Source organism: Phyllobates terribilis, unplaced genomic scaffold (genome assembly GCF_046119375.1).
Source record: "Phyllobates terribilis strain yellow unplaced genomic scaffold, ASM4611937v1 Scaffold_1__5_contigs__length_1240528914, whole genome shotgun sequence".
Classification (NCBI taxonomy): Eukaryota; Metazoa; Chordata; class Amphibia; order Anura; family Dendrobatidae; genus Phyllobates; species Phyllobates terribilis.
The window spans coordinates 665,752,125-665,776,163 of record NW_027362761.1 but is presented as its reverse complement, the minus strand read 5'-3'; the positions used below and the strand labels follow the sequence as shown (position 1 = coordinate 665,776,163).

Genomic DNA, 24,039 nt, shown 5'->3' with positions numbered 1-24,039 from the left:
TGACTGACCAGGACTTTACTTCTCGTTGGGCCGCGCCGGTTAACTGGCCTATCAGTATGGTCACTTTTTGTTCCTTGAATAGGCTATATAGTCTCTCTTTAAAGTCGCTCAGGGTATGCGACTCCCCTGAGTACTCGGGCAACCAGGCTGCTCCGGGGATATAAGGTATCGTGAACGGCATTACTGCGGCAGCAGCCGCGCTGGCGGTGACAGTTCCCTCTGCTTCCGTCATCCTCTTCCCCCCTAGTCAACCGTGGCCTACCTTCCGTTGCTTTTCTTCTGTAGGCCGCGGCTCCACAGGCGATCGTCGGGGTTGAGGACCTTGCGTCGCGTCCTGGTGACGTCAGCGTCTGCTCGGCTCCTTTCAGGACCTTGCGCAGCGCCCGTGCGTAAGGCGGGGCTCCAGTTCTCGCGCGCTTTCGTCGTCCATGCCCCTCTTCTTCCCGCGCGGCGTCCCAAAGATGGCGCCTGATGGCGGGAAAATGGCCGCGGATGGCGGGAAACGGCTGCGGATGGCGGGAAACTCCACCAAAATAAGTTTTACAGTCTTTCCTCAGGCACGCAGTACCCGTTGGTGGCGGGCACGAGATCCTGCCGACTACGCCAAAAGTTGACGTGCCCCCTAGGCCATGTGTGTGTGGGGATACACGGAACTGGACCCGTTGTGGATGCTGGGGGTTGTAGTCCTTGCGTGGTGGGGACCCGGTCCCGTGGCTCAGGGTGGTCAACCCAAATGGCAGTCTATATGCTGAATGTCCGACTACGCCACCCGTGGATTGAGGTCAGAGTGAACCGCCGCTGCAGGGCAGACTGCTGAGGCTGGTGTTGTGGGTGCAGCAGAGGATAGTACAACTCCCCACGGGAGGAGTATAGCCTCAGGGCAGTAAATAGGGATGTTAGTGATGATGGTGCGCGGGAGCAGCAGTAACCACACGGAGTCTGTCATGCAAGTCAGGGTCTTTACTGTTGGTGGTATTAAGGGACCCGTCTGGAATACAGGTTAACAATGGAGGCCTGGTCAGTCTGAGAGCAACTGGGAAATCCCGCTGGTCAGGGGGAGTTTGTAGGCCTACCATGCTGACTTCACTCTTTCTTGGCTATCCTGCTGTAGTGTGGTGGTAGCCCACGTCCCTGAGTGTACCGTGTTGTTCTCACCCGTATGACTGGCGACTCGGGCCTTCCATACCTCTCACCCCTCCGGGGCAGTAGTGGTCCCTCTCGTGTGGCTGAGCCTCCGGGCTTCCTTGGGCCAGAGGACTTGAAGTCCCCTGCATGGTGGTTTTCTGCTGTTGGGCTTATAACCTTCACAGCCTCGGACTTCAGTGTCCGGCTTTGTAAGTCTCTGGCCAGGACGAACTCTGCTAGCTCCCCTCCTGGCCTCATGTTTCTCCTCTGCCTACAGGGACTCCTCAGCCTGCTGCTGACCTGTCCCTATTTCCAACTTGTCTGGAACTTCTCTCTGGCTTCACTGTCTAACCCCGCCCTAGATCCAGTTTATAAAGGGCAGATTTCTCCCCTCCCTGGACCGAGGCAGGAGGTGCTGCATGCTAATTGTCCCCAACCAGGGAACCTCCCACCTGCTCTCAGACATGACATTGCTGCCACTGTGGCGACCAGACCTGGGGTGCCACAGTAATGTCCCCCATTCCTGGTCCCTATCTTGTAGTAATGTCCCCATCCTGGTCCCTATCTTGTAGTAATGTCCCCATCCTGATCCCTATCTTGTAGTAATATCTCCATCCTGATCCCTATCTTGTAGTAATGTCCCCATCCTGATCCCTATCTTGTAGTAATGCCCCCAACCTGGTCCCTGTCTTTTAGCAATGCCCCCATCTTGTAGTAATGTCTCCATCCTGGTCCCTTTCTTGTAGTAATGTCCCCAGAGGCATAGCTAGTGGTTCAGCTCAGGGGATGGAATGAAACATCTGAGTGAGCCCCTAACCGGTAACCCTAAATACAACTACTGTGGCGTACCCTAATCATGGGTTTAGGAGAACCTCGGCAGATTACCGCGCTATTATTGGTAAAAAAACTCTACACAAAGACCAGCACTTATATTACCGCAATATAGTGAACATATAGTGGTAGATTCCAGTGCTGCAGAACATATAAGAGATTACAATACTGTTATAGATTGTGTTTTACAGGTGACGTTCTTTCTGATGGAGTTGTTCACTTTTCCCATCTTTTCCATCTTCCTCAGACCGACACAATAACTTCTCCAACCAGGAATCATCTGCACTCTGCAGCAATTACTTCAGAGACGCATTTAACTTCTCAAATGTCCTGCGCCGTCCCCATCTTATCCCAACTTGCACAAACTCCTCATCCTACTGTCACCCTAATGCTGAGCCACTACTGCCTAAGGTGTCTCTATTAATGTAGCTTCAGTGTGGTACAAAAAGAGTGCTCCTTTTACCGCCCCACATAGTTATGCCCCTTACATAGTAAATTGTCTCCTTTGTGCCCTCCAGATGATAAAATTGCCCCCTAGAAAATATTAATACCCTGTGCAAGTGCCTTAAAAACAGTGTCCACATTTTGCCCCTATAAAGTAATAATGTCCCATGTGCACCTTTGATGGTCACAATACCCTGAGTGCCCCTTTAACAATAATGGTTCTGAAGTGTCGACTTAATAATGTCCCCTGAGTCATCCCATACACAGTATGATGGACCCACAGCTCCTCTATACACAGTATGATGGGTCCACAGATTTCCTATATACAGTATGATGATTTCACAGCTCCCTTATACACGTATGATGGACCCACAGCTCCTCCAAATCACAGCGTACTGGTCCGCACACTGTATCATGGCCCCCCACACAGTTTTATTGCCCCCACAGTAGTCCTCACTGTATAATGGCCCCCACAGTAGTCCCCACACTTTATGAGGGCCCTTACAATAGCCCCCAAACTGTATAATGGCCCTCACATCAGTTGCTACACTCTATAATAGCCCCCAAAGTAATTTCCACGTTTATGACGGCCCCCCACAGTAGCTCCTACACTGTATAAAGTCCCCTACAGTACATGATGGCCCTCACGGTAGCTCCTACCCTGTATATAGGCCCCCACACTGTATGATGGCCCTAACAGTAGCCTTCAAACTGTACAATGGCCCCCGCATTAGCTCCCACACTGTATAATGGCCCATACAGTAGTCCCCAAGGCAGGCCCCAAACTGTATAATGGACCCCGCATTAGTTACCATGCTGTATAATGGACGCTGCATTAGTTACCATGCTGTATAATGGACCCTGCATTAGTTCCCATGTTGTATAATTGTCCCCGCATAAGTTCCCATGATGTATAATGGCCCCCGAAAAAGCTTCCACGTTGTATAATGGCCCTTGCATTAGCTTTCACGCTGTATAATGGTCCCCACATTAGCTCCCACGCTGTAGAATTGTTCCCGTATTAGCTCCCACGTTGTATAATGGCTCACACATTAGCTCCCACGCTGTATAATGGCCGCCGTATTAGCTCCCACACTGTATAAGGGTCCCTCCCCCACAGTAGTCCCCACAATGTATGAGGGTGCCATTCACACTGTATGAGGGTCCCCCAAAATCCTATACTCATCTAACCCAGGATCCTGATGAGTTCACCCCACAAGCGTGGGCAGACAAACCCACTGGCATTGCACGCACAGGACATCAGAGTCCTGGCGCGATTACCTCACCGTGTCGGGACTCTGAAGTCCGGTGATTACACCAGCACATCACCTACTGACAGGAGTGTTGTTAAGGTATAAAGATCAGGGGTTCAAACCTCAAGACAATTTACTTGTCAACAACACTCCCTTCAACCACCACCACAAAATAAGCAACACCACAGAAAACACAGCGATAACTCTGAGTACAGATTATGTAGTAGATGTCACCTGCAGTCCTATGTAACACCACAGATAGCACTGTGAAACCTCTAAGGACAGATAATAATATGTTGTTTACAGGCTCAATAGAAAGTCCATTAGCCTGTACACAATTCTGTGAGGCCCCTAATGTAGGAGCAGAGTGAAATCTCAGGTGTTTTGAGCAATCATTGTTTTTTTGGTCCTGAGACCACCATTAATAACACAAAATTTGCATGGTTTTTCAGTCCCTGTCACATATTAGAAAAAAAAATTTAGGAACTCCTTAAAAATGTTGTCCAGCGATTGAAAAAAAGCCTCATGAAAGAAAATGGTTTAAAAAAGTAAATAATAAAATAAGTAAGTTGATATATTATTAGATACGTAGATAGAAAGAAAGAAAAGTGGTCTTTTATTAGCCCATGTGGAGTAGCGACGTTTTCGTTACAAATAACTTTTCTCAAGCCACTCCACGTGGGCTAATAAAAGACCACTTTTTCTTTGCAGTCAATTGGTCAGATGTGCTGCACTCCTGATTTACTCTCCCTCTGTTGATTGGAAGGTCAGTGGAAGAATAGGGAACAGGGAGGCAGAGCTATAGAGGAATTCAAATTAAAATTCCACCAGCTAGGGAAACCCTGAGTCTGTGCCTGTGTGCACCTGGTTAGACATTTGCGTCAGTGGTTCACCAAACAGAGAGTGGTAGGGCAGGGAGATTTTGTCTCCCTGCCCTACAGTGGAGCTTGGTGCTCTCAGCCTGTTTACAGAAACAGTAGCACCGGATTGGCCCCTCCGAGCGCAGGGTAATCCTGGGCAATCGCCCCCTCTAATGGACTTCAGTGTGAGTTGACAAGTTAGAGCTGCAGTCACATGATGCAGGAGAGGACCCGAGAAGCACTGGAAATGGCAGCATACAGAGATAGGTTTGAATTTTATTGCACACACTGAATATACATTACTGATTTTTTAAAGAAGCAATCCTGTTAATATTTTTTCCTTAAAACTGTATAAATGTTAGTGTAGTGTCTCCGGTATTCAGAGCCATTCTACTCCTCTTTTGAAACACGTGACAACAATTAAGACTCCCTGAATCACACTGCACGCTGAATGAGCCAGAAGTATCTTTTACAATGTGAGCCTATGGAGCTCCCTTGTAACACTCCATAGGCTTACATTGTAAAAGTCACTTCCAGGTCTGACAGAGAGCAGTGTGATGTGGAGAGTCTTAATCACATGACTCAGAAGAGGAGCAGAACGGCTCTGAAAGCCGGAGAGATGACAATCGGTGAATATATGTCACGCTGGGTATGGGGAGAACCCAGCGTATAACAATTGGAAAACTGGAGTTAGCCCTACAACTAGGTAAAGGGAGAGTGGAGACCCCTAAACAGATTTAATGACAAACTCTGACTCCGCTATAGACCCTAAATAGGTTCTTCACCTATCGCTGAGCAGGAAACCTGACCCTAGCTGACCCTAAGGCTAGGCCCTAGGTAGGGAGCGGGAGGGGTGAGCGCTAAGTCAGCCCCACTACAAACTAACGTACACACAGGGGAAGCAAACAGGGAAATACACTAAGTTCTAAGATGACACCGGAGAAAGCACGGCAACAATCCACAAAAGTACTCCAAAGTAATTCTAGTTGATTACTAGAATCCCAAGCCAGAATAGGTATAACACGCTATCACCAGTAACTCTCTGAAGTTCAGAATGTATTTAAGTACAAAGTAAGAAAGTGCTGATTAACAGCAGAAAGGTGAGGATATCTGAGTCCTAAAGGGAAGGATATAATACCCAAGCAAGCTAAGGATCATAAAGAGAGAGGAATCGTAAAAGGATCAGGGAGAGGTCTGTAAGGCCAAACACAGCGACCTTCTACAGCCAGACACCATATGACTGTCTGTCAACCCTGACACACCCGTGACAATATATTAACATTGACACTACATTACCATTTCCTTGGGCATCTGGAGAAAATAAACCAAAGTGCTTTTATAAAGCTTTCACTTTTGGGCACAAATTAGACACAAACTCTTGAGCTTTCTCACTCAGCTGGACTCATAAAATGCTAATTTTCAATCAGAATTATATATTCATATTATTTATTTTGACATAGATTTTCAAAATAATTACGCCTGCCTCATCAGGTCTAACCAATCTGTTTAATAATGTGTGCAGTTAATATTGTAAAATCTAGTGACAAGTTCACTTTCATTCAAATTATATGTCTTGTATTGTAGTGCTAAAGTTGTCTTTCATTCTTATTTATTCTATTCTTATTTGCAGCTAAAGATAGATGAATTTGAATCTAATGTAAATGAAGTTAAGGATCCTTATCCTTCTGCAGACTTCCCGGGTAAGATACTTTTTCTTGAAAGTGTTAAAATATCTGTAAGGGACAATCGTGAAAGTTTCAAGGGATGAATAAAGCTAGGGCTTGCTGGTCATATTGAGTGAATAAATAAATAGATGAAAACTCTGCACTCAGATAAGATATGATGATCAGAAGAAATATATTTATGATCTTGTAGGGTCATTCTAATCAGAAAAAGTTGATATATGAAACGCTCTGGTATAGCAGCTATGGGCTGCAAATCTTTTTGCTCAGCTTTATGTAAGATGACAGATGCATTCAACTTTTGCATAGTACCGTAAGTGTTGAAAAAATGCAGCAGACTAAGAATACTTTCAAAAATAGAAGTGTTAATAGTTTATTTTTATCAACTAACAAAATTAAAAGTGGATGAAAAACAGAGAAATATAAATGAAATCAATATTTGGTGTGACCACCTTTTATTTTAAACCAGCATAAATTTTTGTAGGTACACTTTGCACACAGTTTTTAAAAGAACTCATCAGGGAAGTTGTTCCAAACATCTTGAAGAACTAACCACAGATCTTCTGTCTCTCTTTTGACCAAAGACAGACACGATGATGCTGAGATAAGGGCTCTATGGAGGCCATATCCTCACTTCCAGTGCTCCTTCTTAGGTGTCACGCCAGTTGTGGGAAAGACTTAGTGCAACAAAAAGATAGTGGGGTCGTGGCCTTACGCTTGACATAGTTCTTAATGAGATTGGTTGCATGCTTCTAGTGGTTGTCTTGCTCCAGAATAGAGGTGTCTGATTGAAGCCAGTCAGACGCCTCACTGATGGTATTGCATGTTGGATAAGAATTCCATATACTAATAGAGATGAGAGAACCGATTCAATGGCAATCAATTTTTTTTACGTTTTTAGGAATTTGTTAAATCCAAATAATTCAAATAATGCGTGATTCGCTTATCACGAATCACCTGAAATGGCCACCACCATTTAACACATTGCAGTACATTGAAACAGCATGAAAATGATCACTTAACCTTAAACGTGGCTGAGCAGGCTTCCCAATAATGCCGTGCAGCGATCACATCACAGTTCATTAGGAGGGACTATTATAACTAGTGATGAGCGAACGTGCTCGCCACTGCTCGGTACTCGCTCGAGCATCTCACTGCTCGAGATGCTCGGCGCTCGCCCAGTATTTCCGGGTTGCTCAGGCGGGAACTCAGGTCCCCTCCCTGCATGTTTGGCGCTCTTTAGCGAGCCAATGAACATGCAGGGATTGCCTGCCATGCATTGTAATGCCGTAGCCATGTTGGTTGTGGGCATTAGTGATTGGCTGGCCACACAGCTTCATCAGGTCTATATTAGACCTGGCACCGCCATGCTCGTCACAGTCACTCCGGAATCAGACAGTGTAGGGAGAGGTGCTGCTCAGCTAGGGAGAGATTTGCTTGTGTATTGGGTAGTGTAGGGAGAAAAACCGTACATTACACATATCCATCTTAACAAAAAGTCCTTCTGAGGACTAATGCATCTGCGGAGATATCAGGCAGGCAATGTATATAGGCAGGCAGGGTATATAGCAGACTGCAGTGCATATAGCACAAGAGGCTCCATTCCAATTCTGCATTCTGCTGCTGTTAGATATTTCTATACAAAGGCCCAGGTCTCAGGGGCCAGGAATACTTTTCTTTGGATCTTAATCCTCATTATTTGCTTAAAAAGCAATCCAGAGAACACCGTTTTTCTGCGCCATTTGCTTGTTGGCATTGCAGAATACAGCCAGGTCCTTTCCATATTACAGCGCTAGAAATCCAGCTATTGAAAATTGTGTTTTCTCCGTCACACGGATCACATATACGTTGTCAGAAAATACTGCCATTTCTGGCCTCCATTAAAAATTTCCTTTAGTGTGTCCAGGGGCGTACATAGAAATCATGGGGCCCCATAGCAGAAGCTCTAATGGGGCCCCCCCACAAAAAATAAATATTTGTCTGTGTCACAGAAGAGCAGATCTCACAGCTTTCCATCCTTTACACAGTAATTTTCTTCCTGCTGAAGTCCTAGATTCCTCTTTCATTGCCCCATAAAGTGTGATTCCAACAAAAGTGCCCCCCAGACACAGTATGATACCCCCATGGTGCATTCCTTCACATTAGCATCCACATGCACAGTATAATGACCCTATTGTACCACACATCAACTTCCACGGCAAAGTATGGTGACCCCAACACAGTATGATCCCCCAACTGTGACCCCCACAGAGCCCTCCATACACTATAATGGGCCTACACTACATACAGTATAATGGCCCGCACTAGCCTTCCAAACAGTATGATGGGCCTACATACAGTATAATGGCCCGCACTAACCCTCCAAACAGTATAATGGACCCCACACAACCCTTCACACTGTATAATTGCTTTCATACAGTATAACGCCCCCCCACACAGTCCTCAAAATATTATAATGGCTCCACATTGCCTTCCATATAGTATAATACACCACCGATAATCCTCCATATAGTATAATGCGCCCCCCATAATCCTCCATATAGTATAATGCACCCCCCATAATCCTCCATATAGTATAATGAACTTTCCATGGTCCTCCATAGAATATAATGCACTCCGCATAGTCCTCCATACAATATATTACAAACCCCATAGGGTAAAATGCAGCCCCCATATAGTATAATGCACCCCACAGTCCTGCAGTATTATGGGCACCACGTACTCACTGATTTTAAAATACCGTATATTTTAAATAAGCCGAGGCCCCTAATTTTACCACAAAAAACTGGGGAAATGTATTGACTTGAGTATAAGCCAAGGGTGGGAAATGCAGCAGCTACTGGTAAATTTCCCCACCCTGGTATGTATGGCACCCCTCATCCCCCAATCCTGGTATGTGTGGCCTCTTCAATCCCCCAATCCTGGTATGTGTGGCACCCCTCATCCCTCAATTCTGGTATGTGTGGCCTCCCTAATCCCGGTATGTGTGGCACCCCTCATCCCCTAATCCTAGTATGTGTGGCCTCCTCAATCCCCCAATCCTGGTATGTGTGGCACCCCTTATCCCCCAATCCTGGTATGTGTGGCCTCCCCAATCCCCCAATCCAGGTATGTGTGGCCTCCCCAATCCCACAATCCTGGTATGTGTGGCCTCCTCAATCGCCCAATCCTGGTATGTGTGGCACCCCTCATCCCAAAATCCTGGTATGTGTGGCCTCCCCAATCCTGGTATGTGTGGCACCCCCTCATCCCCAAATCCTGGTATGTGTGGCCTCCCCAATCCTTGTATGTGTGGCCTCCTCAATCCCCCAATCCTGGTATGTGTGGCCACCTCATTTCCCAATATTTGTATGTATTGCCCCAGTCACTGCACACATAAAATAATAAACACTAATACTCACCTTCCTCCTTACCTCTGCTGCGTCCTGTCTGCTGCAGCTCATATCGGCATCTGAGCAGTGCGCACTCTCAGATGCTGAGGTGGGCTGATGCTGCCGGCATATTCACTCCTCTCCACGCCGATACGATGTACTGTCAGCAGGAGCCGCGGCTCGGCGCTCCTCCGTGCTCGCTACTTAAGAGAATGAATATTCCCTATCCTCCACGCCCATGGGAGTGGAGAAGATGGAATATTCATGTCCCTTTAGAATGAATGAAGCTAATATGCTTAGGTGACAAACCGCAGAATGCTGAAGAGTTGTGGACAGCTCTGAAAGAGCAGGAAGATCGGTGGCTGTGTGTATGGAACAAGGAACCATACAGGGTGATTACACAAAGCTAAGCCTCATCTCATCCCAACATGGATTAGGTGACAATGAGGAAGAGGAGGAGGAGGAGGAGGAAGGACAGGAGCTAGTTTCATGCACTATAGACGGTACTAACTGCACAGCTGTCATGCCGTCTGTTCAGCGTGGATGGCCAGAGGACAGACAGGAGGAGGAGGAGAGCATGGTCAGTCATCCTCTTGGTGAGGACATAGAAGTCTTGCCTGTTAGTAGTCTGGCACACATAGATGAGTTTATGTTACGCTGCCTTTCCCATGACCCTCGCGTTCTCAAAATTTTGAGTGACAGTCATTACTGGTTGGTGACACTTCTAGACCCACGCTACAAGGAGAATTTTATATCTCTTATTCATGAGCCGGACAGATCTTCAAAAATGGGGCTGTACCAGAAGGCCCTTGTTGCGGAACTATTAAAAAAATTCCCAACTGAAAACGCTGGCGGCAGCGGGCACACTTCGTTGGACAACCAAGGAGTACAGGCGAGAGAGACACAACTTCAATCCAGCAGAGGCAGGGAAGCACTGTCAAAGTTCTGGGAGAGTTTTCTCAGACCCTCCCACCGCACAGGTCCTGAGGCATGGGGTACTCTGACAAGGAGTGCAAAGTTTGGAAAAATGCTGAAGGAGTATCTTGCCGACCATACCAACGTCCTCCATGATTCCGCTGTGCCTTATAATTATTGGGTATCCAAGCTGGATACGTGGAATGAACTGGCTCTCTATGCCTTGGAGGTCGTGGCCTGCCCTGCCACCAGCGTTTTATCAGAGCGGGTTTTTAGTGCCGGTGGTGGAATTATAACTGATAAGCGCATCCGCCTGTCAACTGAAAATGCTGACAGGCTGACTCTTATAAAAATGAACAAGGGCTGGATTGGGCCAGACTTCTCAACACCACCGAATGATAGAAGCGTAACATAAACTCCAATCCAGTGTCTTTTCTTGGGAGGTGTATTCCCATGCACCTTTTCACACCCACACATGGGTATACGCTTCCTGATTTTGGCTATTTGCTCTTGTCCTCCTCCTTCTCCTCATCCTCCACCACCATATCCCCAGGGTGACCGTGGTCCGTGATGCAACACCCACATAATTTTTTTAAAGGGTGTTTATGATGCCCGTAAATAAAAAAAAAAATTATACAGTATGTTCATGTATACCCCCCAGGGGTAAATGTTTGTCAGCCCATACACTTAGTGCATGGGCATTACAAGTATAGGAGGCCCGCTTCTTTCTAATGGGAACATTTTTTTATGAGGCCCTCCTCCACGTCTCTTCCAAGGAGCATTGAAGTGCCTCCAAATTTTTGGCAGCCCTTGCATTCACTGCATAGGCCAACACTATGGGGGACTCTCTCCTTTCTAATGGGAATTTGTTGTTACTGTGGCCCTGCTCTATGTGTCTTTAGTTTCTTAGTGGGGTTTTTCCTAAATTTGGTCAGCCGTTGGACTCACTGCATACCCTTTAACTGTATAGCAGACTCTCTCCTTTCTAATGGGAATTTGTCATTACTGTGGCCCTGCTCTATATGTCTTTAAATGCTTAGTGGGTTTTTCCTAAATTTGGTCAGCCTTTGGACTCACTGCATACCCTATAACTGTATAGCAGACCCTCTCCTTTCTAATGGGAACATGTCGTACCTTGTTACTGTGGCCCTGCTCTATGTGTCTCTAAATTCTTAGTGGGGTTTTTCCAAAAATTGGTCAGCCGTTGGACTCACTGCATACCCTATAACTGTATAGCAGACCCTCTCCTTTCTAATGGGAACATGTCGTACTTGTTACTGTGGCCCTGCTCTGTGTGTCTTTAAATTCTTAGTGGGGTTTTTCCCAAATTTTGGCAGCCCTTGCAGTCACAGCATGGGCATTACCACTATAGGAGACCCGTTGCTTTATAATGGGAACATTTTTTTTACTGAGACCCTCCTCTATGTCTCTTCAAAGGGGTATTGGGTTGCGCCCAAATTTTTACACAATAACAGTATAGGAGACCCACTTGTTAATAATGGGAACAACAAAGCATAGCCGGCTGATGGCTCTCTAACAATAGCGGGGGCCGACTGCTGGCCTTTTAAGAATAGTAAGGGCCGTCTGATGTCCCTATAAAAATAGGCTTTATAAATAAAACAGGATGTGTCTGATGATCTGTCATGCACCACATTGCCAGATAAGGTTGTAAAATGTTAAAATGACATTTCCCAGTGAATGCATTTGTCTTAAAAAATAGCGTAAAAAAACCAAAACAATAGGATCTTTCTTTTGTATAAAAAACAGCGTCACCAATTTAACCACAATGTAATCACATTGTTCAGCTCATGCACCTCCTCCTCCATCTCTGAAATGACCACATCACAAGCTGACAGCACTGCAGCACTGCTTTGGCCAAGCGGCAACAGGCTGTGCTGAAGATAACATGCTTAATGCTTAATTGGCAAACCGCCCAGCGCTGCAGAGTTGTTGAAAGCTGTAACACAGCAGCCTGATCTGTGGCTCTCACCGCTGAACATACAGCCAGGCATGGTCGTGTGCGACAATGGGCGGAACCTGGTGACGGAGAAATGACAGCCGGAGTAGATACGGTTTCCCTCTATGCCAGTCCTTTCACCGAGCTAAATACAACCCCTGGCAAAAATTATGGAATCACCGGGCTCGGAGGATGTTCATTCAGTTGTTTAATGTTGTTGAAAAAAAAGCCGATCACAGACATGGCACAAAACTAAAGTCATTTCAAATGGCAACTTTAGGGCTTTAAGAAACACTAAAAGAAATCAAATGTGGCACTCAGTAAGGGTAATTTTTTTCGGACCACCTGGCCTCCACGAGCTTAAAAGGCCATATTTCAAGTGCAACCAGCTGCCCAGAAATCTGGCAGTTTAGTGTTGCGGCCTGTGGGTGGGTGGCTGGCTGCATACTTGCACTTGCATTCCAAGTAACAGATAACTAAGCAGATGGTGGCCTCTATCATCATCATGGCACCCGGCCGCCGCCGGCATGAGGTTATGAAAAGCTTCTGAATTTACCAATTGGCTGCAATGAAACAGAGTGAAAAATTTAAAGGGGTCTGAATACTTTCCGTACCCACTGTAGATGTCCTCATCATGGTATAAATGCCCCAATCCTGATATATATATGTTCCCATCCAGATATATATGATCCCCATCCTGGTATATATGGCTCCCAATCCAGGTATATATGGTGCCCAATCCAGGTATATATGGTGCCCAATTCAGGTATACATGACCTCCAATCCAGGTATACATGACCTCCAATCCAGGTATACATGGCTCCCCATCCAAGTAACATGGCTCCCCTTCTAGGTATACATGGCTCCCTATCCAGGTATACATGGCCCCCTTCCTAGTATACATGCCCCCCCATCCAGGTATACATGGCCCCCTCATCCCCATCCTGGTATATGTGGCCCCATCCTACTCCTGGTATGCATGGCCCTCTCATCCCCATCCTGATATACATGGCCCCATTCCCATACTGGTATGCATGGCCCCCTCACCCCTATCCTGGTATTCATGGCCTCCTCATCTCCATCCTGGTATACATGGCCCCCATCATGCTGTACACATAAAAAATAAAGGATTCTACTCATCTTCCCTCTGCTCCAGCACTGCGTCCTGTTCTGCTGCCAGCAGCTGATCTCAGCATGTAAGCAGCGCATGACGTCCATGTGCTTCCATGCGCTGAGATTGATTATTTCTTCATCTCTCATAGTTTGCTAGACCTACCAGTGGAGGCAGAGGTGGGGTTGATACTATGGTCGAATCAAGCTCCTATATATTTCTCGATCCTATTAAACTCATGTTATAAACCAGGCTTCTCATGGCGCCTAAATTTACTTCAGGACCCTTTGTGCAAGTCTGAAGTAGAACAAACAATAACTAATTTCATGACCAATCATAGTGAAGATCCAACATCTCCATCTATTAAATGGGAGGCGCTGATGTGTGTCATAAGAGGCGTGTTTATATCACATGGGGCACGCTTAACCGGTTCCCGACCGCCCACTGTACATAAACGTCGGCGCTTGCTGGGCTCTGTGCAGCGCTGACGTTTAAAAACGGTGGGTGGTCCCGCAGCGCTCAGGACCCCCAGGGTCCTGCTAGCGCTGCGGTACCGGTTCAGAGCGATAGCTCTGACATGTGGCATCATGGGGACCTGATTGGATCAGGTCCCCATGATGTTAACCTGTTCCTATCTTCTAGATGCCGTGATCCATAGCGATCGCGGCATTTAAAAGATAGTGACAGCCGGTGGTCGACGATCGGGACCCCCCCACATACCTTACCAGCGGCGGGGATCCCGGTGCTGTGACCTCTGACATCATCGAGACCTGATTGGCTCAGGTCTCGATGATTTCAGCGTCACACCAGCCAATCAGAGAGATCACCAGGGAAGTTTGTTTTAGCAACAAACTTTCCCGGGCGATCTGCCTGATAAATACATTGTTTCTCCTCCGATCTCAGTGAGAGAGCAGAGGAGAAACACTGTGACAAGAGCTGTCAGCCTTGCCACTGTGAAAGTGAAAAATAAAAATCAAAAAATAAAGTAAGGTTAGGGTTAGTCAGTCTGTCAGATCAGTCAGTCCTGTCAGTCAGTCAGTCCTGTCAGATCAGTCAGTCCTGTCAGTCAGTCAGTCCTGTCAGATCAGTCAGTCCTGTCAGTCAGTCAGTCCTGTCAGATCAATCAGTCCTGTCAGTCAGTCAGTCCTGTCAGATCAGTCAGTCCTGTCAGTCAGTCAGTCCTGTCAGGTCAGTCAGTCCTGTCAGATCAGTCAGTCCTGTCAGATCAGTCAGTCCTGTCAGTCAGTCAGTCCTGTCAGATGAGTCAGTCGTGTCAGGTCAGTCAGTCCTGTCAGATCAGTCAGTCCGGTCAGTCAGTCAGTCCTGTCAGATCAGACAGTCCGGTCAGTCCAGTCCGGTCAGTCCAGTCCGGTCAGTCCAGTCCGGTCCCGTCCTTTCAGTCCGGTCCGTTCAGTCCGGTCCGTTCAGTCCAGTCAAAAAATATAAAAATAAAATGGCCCGTCAGACTTATACCGCAGAGGAGGTGTATGCCCTGCTATGTTCTGACACTGATGACAGTGCAATCTCAGATGGAGATATGGATTTTGAGGGCTTTAGTAGCGGCGACACTGAGAGCTCAGAAATGAGCAGTGATTCTGTTCCATCCTCAAGCCCAAGGACCAGTACAGCAATAGGGGCAAATAGCGCTACTGGAGAAACGTCTCCAAATCAGGGAACACTGCCCAGTACAAGCGCTGTCCCTGCTACTAGTGAATTGGCGCACGCCAGTGTACAAGGTGCTTTGCCACATGATCTAGCATTTCCCAGATGGGAGGCTTCGGATTCGGCTGCTCCATTCAGCCCTGATTTCAACGCCATTCCTGGTATAAATGTGGAGGTGGAAGATTTTGGACCAATTTATTTTTTTAATTAGTTTTTTTACAGACAGCTTGCTAGAGCATATTGTCGTGCAAACAAATTTATATGCATCCCAATTCATAAGCCAGAATCCCCGATGTTACTATGCTAGGGCAAATTTATGGACACCAACTAATGTCCCGGAAATAAAAAATTTTTTAGGACTTACATTTGCCATGGGGCTTGTTAAAAAACCGAGCATTCGATCCTACTGGTCCAACCACCCTGTTCAAGCCACCCCTATGTTTTCAGTCGTTCTGCCTAGGACCCGTTATGAAATGCTCATGCGGTTTTGGAATTTTAACGACAATAGTCAATGCCTGCCCAGAAATGCCCCAGAACATGACAGGTTATATCAAATTAGACCCATCATTGAAAATTTGTCAGAAAAATTCTTAAACCTCTACACCCCAACACAAAATATTTCTATAGATGAGTCCCTTGTAAAATTCAAAGGAAGACTGCACCTCAAGCAATTTATCCCATCTAAAAGGGCAAGGTTTGGAATAAAGATCTATAAAATGTGCGAAAGTTCAACCGGATACACATCCGCTTTTCGCATATATGAGGGGAAAGATAGCAAACTAAACCCACCAGGATGCCCTACTTATCTGGGGACATCTGGAAAAATTGTTTGGGAGCTGATAAGTCCATTTTTTCAAAAAGGCTACAATCTATATGTGGACAATTATTACACCAGTATACCCCTATTTAAAAGTCTGGTTGAACACAACATCGGGGCTTGTGGGACCATCTGTAAAAACCGTCAGGGGTTTCCACAACCATTGGTCAACCAAAAGTTTCAAAAGGGGCAGTCAGGGGCTGTACGCAACGGAGAGCTGCTTGCCCTGAAATATAGGGATAAGAGAGATATTTTTGTCCTCAGCTCGATCCACACAGATGCCACAAGGGCCACTGTAGAACTAGGATCCACCACTCCGAAGCAAAAACCTGTGTCAGTCATTGACTACAACAAACACATGGGGGGTGTGGACCTTGCAGACCAGGTTCTACAGCCATACCAGGTATCAAGAAAGTCCTATACCTGTTATAAAAAGTTGGTTATTTATTTGTTTCAGGTGGCCACATACAATTCTTTTGTGTTGTGTAAAAAAGCAGGAAATTCAGATCCTTTTCTTGATTATCAAGAAAAGGTAATTGAAAATCTTGTCTTTCAAAGTGTTAGCCCCGCTCATCCATTAGAATCTGAGGATGTGAAAACACTCACTGACCGCCATTTTATTGCACTTATTCCAGCAACGGAAACGAGAAGGAACCCCCAGAAAAGATGTCGTGTATGTTCTAAGAGAGGAATGAGGCGTGATACCTGCTACTATTGCCCACAATGCCCATCATTGCCAGCCTTATGCATCACTGACTGCTTTAAAATCTTCCACACAGAACCACGTTTTTAAACTGTAAAAATGTATCCCAATTTGTCATTCAAACATTTGGTTCATTTAGTGAATGACACATTCGAGTAGAGCTCACTTAATTTCCAGGGGGGGTTCTCCAGAATCTAAACCTTCCATTGCTTGCTTGTTTCTGGAAATCATCCATTGAGTTAAAATGGTCACTAAACCCATAGATGAATTCCCAGAGGGGTCTCATTTCCAAAATGGGGTCACTTCAGGGGGGATTCTTTAGTTAGCGCCTCTGAAAAGTGCCAGAACAGCAGAATCCCCCCTGAAGTGACCCCATTTTGGAAATGATACCTCTCTGGGAATTCATCTATGGGTTTAGTGACCATTTACCTATCTACTTATTTTCCCACCACTAGATTAATTTACACAGAGGAGTAGATTGTAAAATTCGGTCACTTGTTGGGGGTTTCCTCTGTTTAGGCACCTCAGGGGCTCTCCAAATATAACATGGCGTCCGCTATCCATTCCAGTCAAATTTCCATTCCAAAAGTCAAATGGCGCTCCTCACCTTCCGAGCCATGCCGTGCGCCCAAACAGTGGTTTTGCACCACATATGGGGTATCAGCGTGCTCAGGAGAAATTGCTCAACACATTTTGGGGTCCATTTTTTTCTGGCTGCCCTTGTGAAAATTAAAAATTTGAGGCTAAAGTAGCAGTTTTGTGTTAAAAATGTGTTTTTTTATTTTCACACTTCAACAATATAAAATTCTGTGAAGCTCCTGGGGGTTCAAGGTGCTCACCACACATCTAGATAAGTTCCTTGAGGGGTCTAGTTTCCAAAATGGGGTCACTTGTTGGGGGTTTCCTCTGTTTAGGCACCTCAGGGGCTCTCCAAATGCAACATGGCGTCCGCTATCGATTGCAGCCAAATTTCCATTCCAAAAGTCAAATGGCGCTCCTTACCGTCCGAGCCATGCCGTGCGCCCAAACAGTGGTTTTGCACCACATATGGGGTATCAGCATGCTCAGGAGAAATTGCTCAACACATTTTGGGGTCCATTTTTTCTGGCTTCCCTTGTGAAAATTAAAAATTTGAGGCTAAAGTAGCAGTTTTGTGTTAAAAATGTGTTTTTTTATTTTCACACTTCAACATTATAAAATTCTGTGAAGCCCCTGGGGGTTCAAGGTGCTCACCACACATCTAGATAAGTTCCTTGAGGGGTCTAGTTTCCAAAATGGAGTCACTTGTTGGGGGTTTTCTCTGTTTAGGCACCTCAGGGGCTCTCCAAATGCAACATGGCGTCCGCTATCGATTCCAGTCAAATTTCCATTCCAAAAGTCAAATGGCGCTCCCTACCTTCCGAGCCATGCCGTGCGCCCAAACAGTGGTTTTGCACCACATATGTGATATCAGCATACTCAGGAGAAATTGCTCAACACATTTTGGGGTCCATTTTTTTCTGGCTGCCCTTGTGAAAATTAAAAATTTGAGGCTAAAGTAGCAGTTTTGTGTTAAAAATGTGTTTTTTTATTTTCACACTTCAACAATATAAAATTCTGTGAAGCCCCTGGGGGTTCAAGGTGCTCACCACACATCTAGATAAGTTCCTTGAGGGGTCTAGTTTCCAAAATGGAGTCACTTGTTGGGGGTTTTCTCTGTTTAGGCACCTCAGGGGCTCTCCAAATGCAACATGGCGTCCGCTATCGATTCCAGTCAAATTTCCATTCCAAAAGTCAAATGGCGCTCCCTACCTTCCGAGCCATGCCGTGCGCCCAAACAGTGGTTTTGCACCACATATGTGATATCAGCATGCTCAGGAGAAATTGCTCAACACATTTTGGGGTCCATTTTTTTCTGGCTGCCCTTGTGAAAATTAAAAATTTGAGGCTAAAGTAGCAGTTTTGTGTTAAAAATGTGTTTTTTTATTTTCACACTTCAACAATATAAAATTCTGTGAAGCCCCTGGGGGTTCAAGGTGCTCACCACACATCTAGATAAGTTCCTTGAGGGGTCTAGTTTCCAAAATGGGGTCACTTGTTGGGGGTTTCCTCTGTTTAGGCACCTCAGGGGCTCTCCAAATGCAACATGGCGTCCGCTATCGATTCCAGTCAAATTTCCATTCCAAAAGTCAAATGGCGCTCCCTACCTTCCGAGCCATGCCGTGCGCCCAAACACTGGTTTTGCACCACATATGTGATATCAGCATGCTCAGGAGAAATTGCTCAACAAATTTTGGGGTCCATTTTTTCTGGCTTCCCTTGTGAAAATTAAAAATTTGAGGCTAAAGTAGCAGTTTTGTGTTAAAAAATGTGTTTTTCTATTTTCACAATTCAACATTATAAAATTCTGTGAAGCCCCAGGGGGTTCAAGGTGCTCACCACACATCTAGATAAGTTCCTTGAGGGGTCTAGTTTCCAAAATGGAGTCACTTGTTGGGGGTTTCCTCTGTTTAGGCACCTCAGGGGCTCTGCAAATGCAACATGGCGTCCGCTATCGATTCCAGTCAAATTTCCATTCCAAAAGTCAAATGGCGCTCCCTACCTTCCGAGCCATGCCGTGCGCCCAAACAGTGGTTTTGCACCACATATGTGATATCAGCATGCTCAGGAGAAATTGCTCAACAAATTTTGGGGTCCATTTTTTTCTTGCTGCCCTTGTGAAAACTAAAAATTTGAGGCTAAAATAGCAGTTTTGTGTTAAAAATGTGTTTTTTTATTTTCACACTTCAACAATATAAAATTCTGTGAAGCCCCTGGGGGTTCAAGGTGCTCACCACACATCTAGATAAGTTCCTTGAGGGGTCTAGTTTCCAAAATGGGGTCACTTGTTGGCAGTTTCCTCTGATTAGGCACCTCAGGGGCTCTCCAAATGCAACATGGCGTCCGCTATCGATTCCAGCCAAATTTCCATTCCAAAAGTCAAATGGCGCTCCTTACCGTCCGAGCCATGCCGTGCGCCCAAACAGTGGTTTTGCACCACATATGGGGTATCAGCGTGCTCAGGAGAAATTGCACAACACATTTTGGGGTCCATTTTTTCTGGCTGCCCTTGTGAAAATTAAAAATTTGAGGCTAAAGTAGCAGTTTTGTGTTAAAAATGTGTTTTTTTATTTTCACACTTCAACATTATAAAATTTTGTGAAGCCCCTGGGGGTTCAAGGTGCTCACCACACATCTAGATAAGTTCCTTCAGGGGTCTAGTTTCCAAAATGGGGTCACTTGTTGGGGGTTTCCTCTGTTTAGGCACCTCAGGGGCTCTCCAAATGCAACATGGCGTCCGCTATCGATTCCAGCCAAATTTCCATTCCAAAAGTCAAATGGCGCTCCTTACCTTCCAAGCCATGCCGTGTGCCCAAACTGTGGCTTTGCACCACATATGGGGTATCAGCGTGCTCAGGAGAAATTACACAATACATTTTGGGGTCCATTTTTTCTGGCTGCCCTTGTGAAAATTAAAAATTTGAGGTTAAAGTAGCAGTTTTGTGAAAAAAAGTTAAATGTTCATTGTTTTCTTCCGCATTCCAAAAATTCCTGTTAAGCACCTGAAGGGTTAATAAACTTCTTGAATGTGGTTTTGAGCACCTTGAGGGGTGCAGTTTTTAGAATGATATCACTTTTGGGTATTTTCTGTCATAAAGGCCCCTCAAAGTCACTTCAAATAAGATGTGGTCCCTAAAAAAACGTTTTTGTAAATTTTGTTGTAAAAATGAGAAATCGCTGGTCAACTGTTAACCCTTATAGCTTCCTATCAAAAAAAAATTTTGGTTCCAAAATTGTGCTGATGTGAAGTAGACATGTGGGAAATGTTATTTATTAACTATTTTGTGTGACATATGTGACACCCCAGGGGTCTGGTTGCCACAGTAATAGAGATATTATGTCTGAGAGCAAGTGGGAGGTTTCTCTGGTCAGGATCCCTAAACATGCAACACGGCCCACCCAGACCTGGGAGGGGAGGAATCTGCCCTTATAAACTGGGTCTGGGGCGGGATTAGAGCAGTCAGAGTGGAGCTGCAGACAGTTCCAGACACAGGGAAAGCAAGAACAGGAGCTCTGTAGGAGCAGTAGCAGAAGTCCAGGGGCTGGAGCTGAGCAGAGTTCGCCCTGGACAAAGACACTATAACCGGACACAGGAGTCCGAGGCTGTGGGGACTGATATAAACCCAGCAGCAGAAACCAGCCGGCAGGGGATTCCAGGTCCTCTGGCCATAGAAGCCCGGAGGCTCAGTCACAAAGAAGGGACCAGCGCCACCATCCAGGAGCGGAGGCTAACAGAAGGCCCCAAGTCACCAACCATACGGGTGAGCACCATACGGTATACTCAGGGACGTGGGCTACTTGTAACCGCTGACAGCAAGGTAGCCAGGAAGAGTGCAGATAAACGGGGAGGCCTACAACTCCACCTGGCCAGGGGAACTCCTGCTTGCTCGCAGACTGACCAGGCCCCTTATACTAGCCAGTACTCCCGGGAGGGTCTGCCTTGTACCATCAGTAAAGACCCTAAACTGCACCTCCCGTCTCTGTGATTCCTTGCCGCTCCTGCACCATTAGCACTGGGACCCTCAGACCATCACTCCCATCATCTTCCACATTAGCTGCCCTGAGGCAATACTTCTCCCGTGGGGAGTCATCCCATACTCGGCTGCGCAAACAACATCAGCCTCAGCGGTCTGCAGCGCAGCGGCGGTCCCCACTGACCGCAATTCACGGGTGGCGTAGTCGGACACTTATTACAATACAAATAGACTGCCACTGGTTTGACCACCCTGGGCACGGACCGGGTCACCGTCACGGAGAACTACAACCCCCAGCGATCCGGCTCTGGGTATTCCCCCTGCACAGCAGCAGCAGCACAGGCCCAGGTGGCGCGTCACATATCTCTCTGATTTAAGGGCATGAAAATTCAAAGTTTGAAAATTGCAAAATTTTCAAAATTTTCGCCAAATTTCTGATTTTTTCACAAATAAACGCAAGTGATATCGAAGAAATTTTATGACTATCATGAAGTACAATATGTCACGAAAAAACTGTCTCAGAATCAGGGGGATCCGTTGAAGCGTTCCAGAGTAATTACCTCATAAAGTAACAGTGGTCAGAATTGAAAAAATTGGCCTGGTCACGAAGGGAAAAACAGGCTCTGGTGCGAAGTGGTTAAAAAAGGAACGAGCCGCTGAGATAGTCAAATTATCAGCCCAGATCCTTACACTGGAAAACCAACATAAACAAGATCTATCCGCTAATATATTTGCACATCTTTTCCACAGCTAGGCGAAAAGGACTTGCCATAATAGATCAGAAAACACAATGTTTTAGAGAGCGAATTAGAAGTCGCTTCTACCACTTGGGTAACAAAAGCGGCACATTGTTGGCGAGAGCTATTCACCCACGTTATCTACACACATGTATTCCTTTCATCAAAAACATAAAAGGAAAGAAAGTTCATAGCACAAGAGATATACTTTTAAGTTTTAGCGATTATTACAAATCTCTTTACAATATAGCCGGACATTTCAAAGACCTTCCAGTGCAGCCGCTACGTGACAAAATTAAATCCTATCTGCAGCAGAATAAATTACCCATAGTTCCAAAGGAAGTATTATTAGACCTAGAAAAAGATTTATCACTAGAAGAAGTCTCTAAAGCCATGAAAGACTTAAAGCATGGGAAAAGCCCTGGCCCGGATGGTTATTCTGCGGGTTTTTATAAACAGTTCACTGAATTAGTAAGCCCTCTATTGTTATCGGTTTGTAATTCCATATCATCAGGAGGCTCTTTTCCATCCCAGGCTTTATCCGCCCATATTACAGTGCTCCCCAAACCTGGAAAAGATCTATCATTATGTAGTAGCATTTCCTTGATAAATTTAGATATCAAAATATATGCAAAAATGATTGCAAGGAGACTGTGTCCTCTTCTTCCGGGACTGATAAATCAGGATTAGGTGGGATTCGTCCCGGGACTCGAGGCTAGAGATAGTCCTTATGGTGTTATCTCGCTAATAGATGGCGCAGGAAGGGGGGGACCCCATGTGTATCCTGTCGATTGATGCAGACAAGGCTTTCAACAGGGTACACTGGGAATTTATATTTCAAACCCTTGAAGGAATAGGCTTACGAGAAAATATGCTCCGCAGAATATCAGCCCTATACACTTCCCCTACTGCACAAGTTAAAGTTAATGGTTCCATATCAAGCTCGTTCCCGATATAGAATGGCACGAGACAGGGTTGCTCCCTTTCACTCCTCTTATACATACTAACCATGGAACATCTTGCACCCAAAATACGTGGTAACCCCTCAATTAAAGGAGTAAAACTCCATTCGGAAGCACAACAAAAAATGGGTGAATTTGGAAAAAGACCTCACCTGTCGTGATCCCCAGGCGGTTCTATGGACCACAAAAAAGGTGGAAGAAAGGAGTGACCCTCTCCCCTCCCCTCCCCTCCCCTTCCTTACTAGAAACCTTTTACTATTTATTAGACAAGGAAATAGGGCTCTCCATATATCAACATCCCCTGGGCCACTAACTCCAGTCTACGATAACCCAGCATTCCCAGCAGGCATTAGTAAAACAAACTTCTTAAACAAACATAGAAATTCACAACCTATTCTACAGTATATGATTATATAAACCAAACCAGAATAAGATGTCTACAAGAAATTTTCTTAGGTGAAGAACCTCCTGTAGGTCCCTGGTTCTTTTATGAACAATTAAAAAGCTACATTAATGCAAAAGCCAAACAAACTAATATTTTCAGACCACTCACCTCTTTCGAAACACTCTGTATATCAAAGAAACCTCCACATCATACTGTCTCTCTTTTATACAAGCTCTATCAAGAGGGACAAACAACCCCACACAATTTTCCCCTGTTCTTCTCAAAATGGGAGAGTGAATTGGGAAGACCCCTATCACCCGAGGATTGTTAGAAGATCCTTTTATTTACATTCAGGTCTTCGCTGTGCTCGGTATCACAGGAGAGGAGCTATAAGGTCTTATCAAGGTGGTATAGATGCCCTTCTACTGTCCATTCCATGTTTCCAACAACTCTAGACACCTGCTGGAGGTGCTTGAAAGATAAAGGCTCGCACACATATACAGTGCTGGCCAAAAGTATTGGCACCCCAGCAATTCTGTCAGATAATACTCAGTTTCTTCCTGAAAATGATTGGAATCACAAATTCTTTGGTATTATTCTCTTCATTTAATTTGTCTTCAATGAAAAAAACACAAAAAGAATTGTCCTGAAGCCAAATTGGATATAATTCC

At 45.6% G+C, this 24,039-nt stretch overlaps 1 protein-coding gene across 1 annotated transcript in view; it reads left to right on the top strand.

Annotated features, from left to right (window-relative positions):
- The window catches only part of CACNA1S (calcium voltage-gated channel subunit alpha1 S), a 1,485,309-nt gene that overhangs the window by 614,258 nt on the left and 847,012 nt on the right, over positions 1 to 24,039 (top strand). Inside the window, exon 17 of the mRNA XM_073685020.1 lies at positions 6,144 to 6,213. Within this exon, the coding sequence (XP_073541121.1) occupies positions 6,144 to 6,213 (70 nt within the window). The remainder of the gene's footprint in view (positions 1 to 6,143; positions 6,214 to 24,039) is intronic.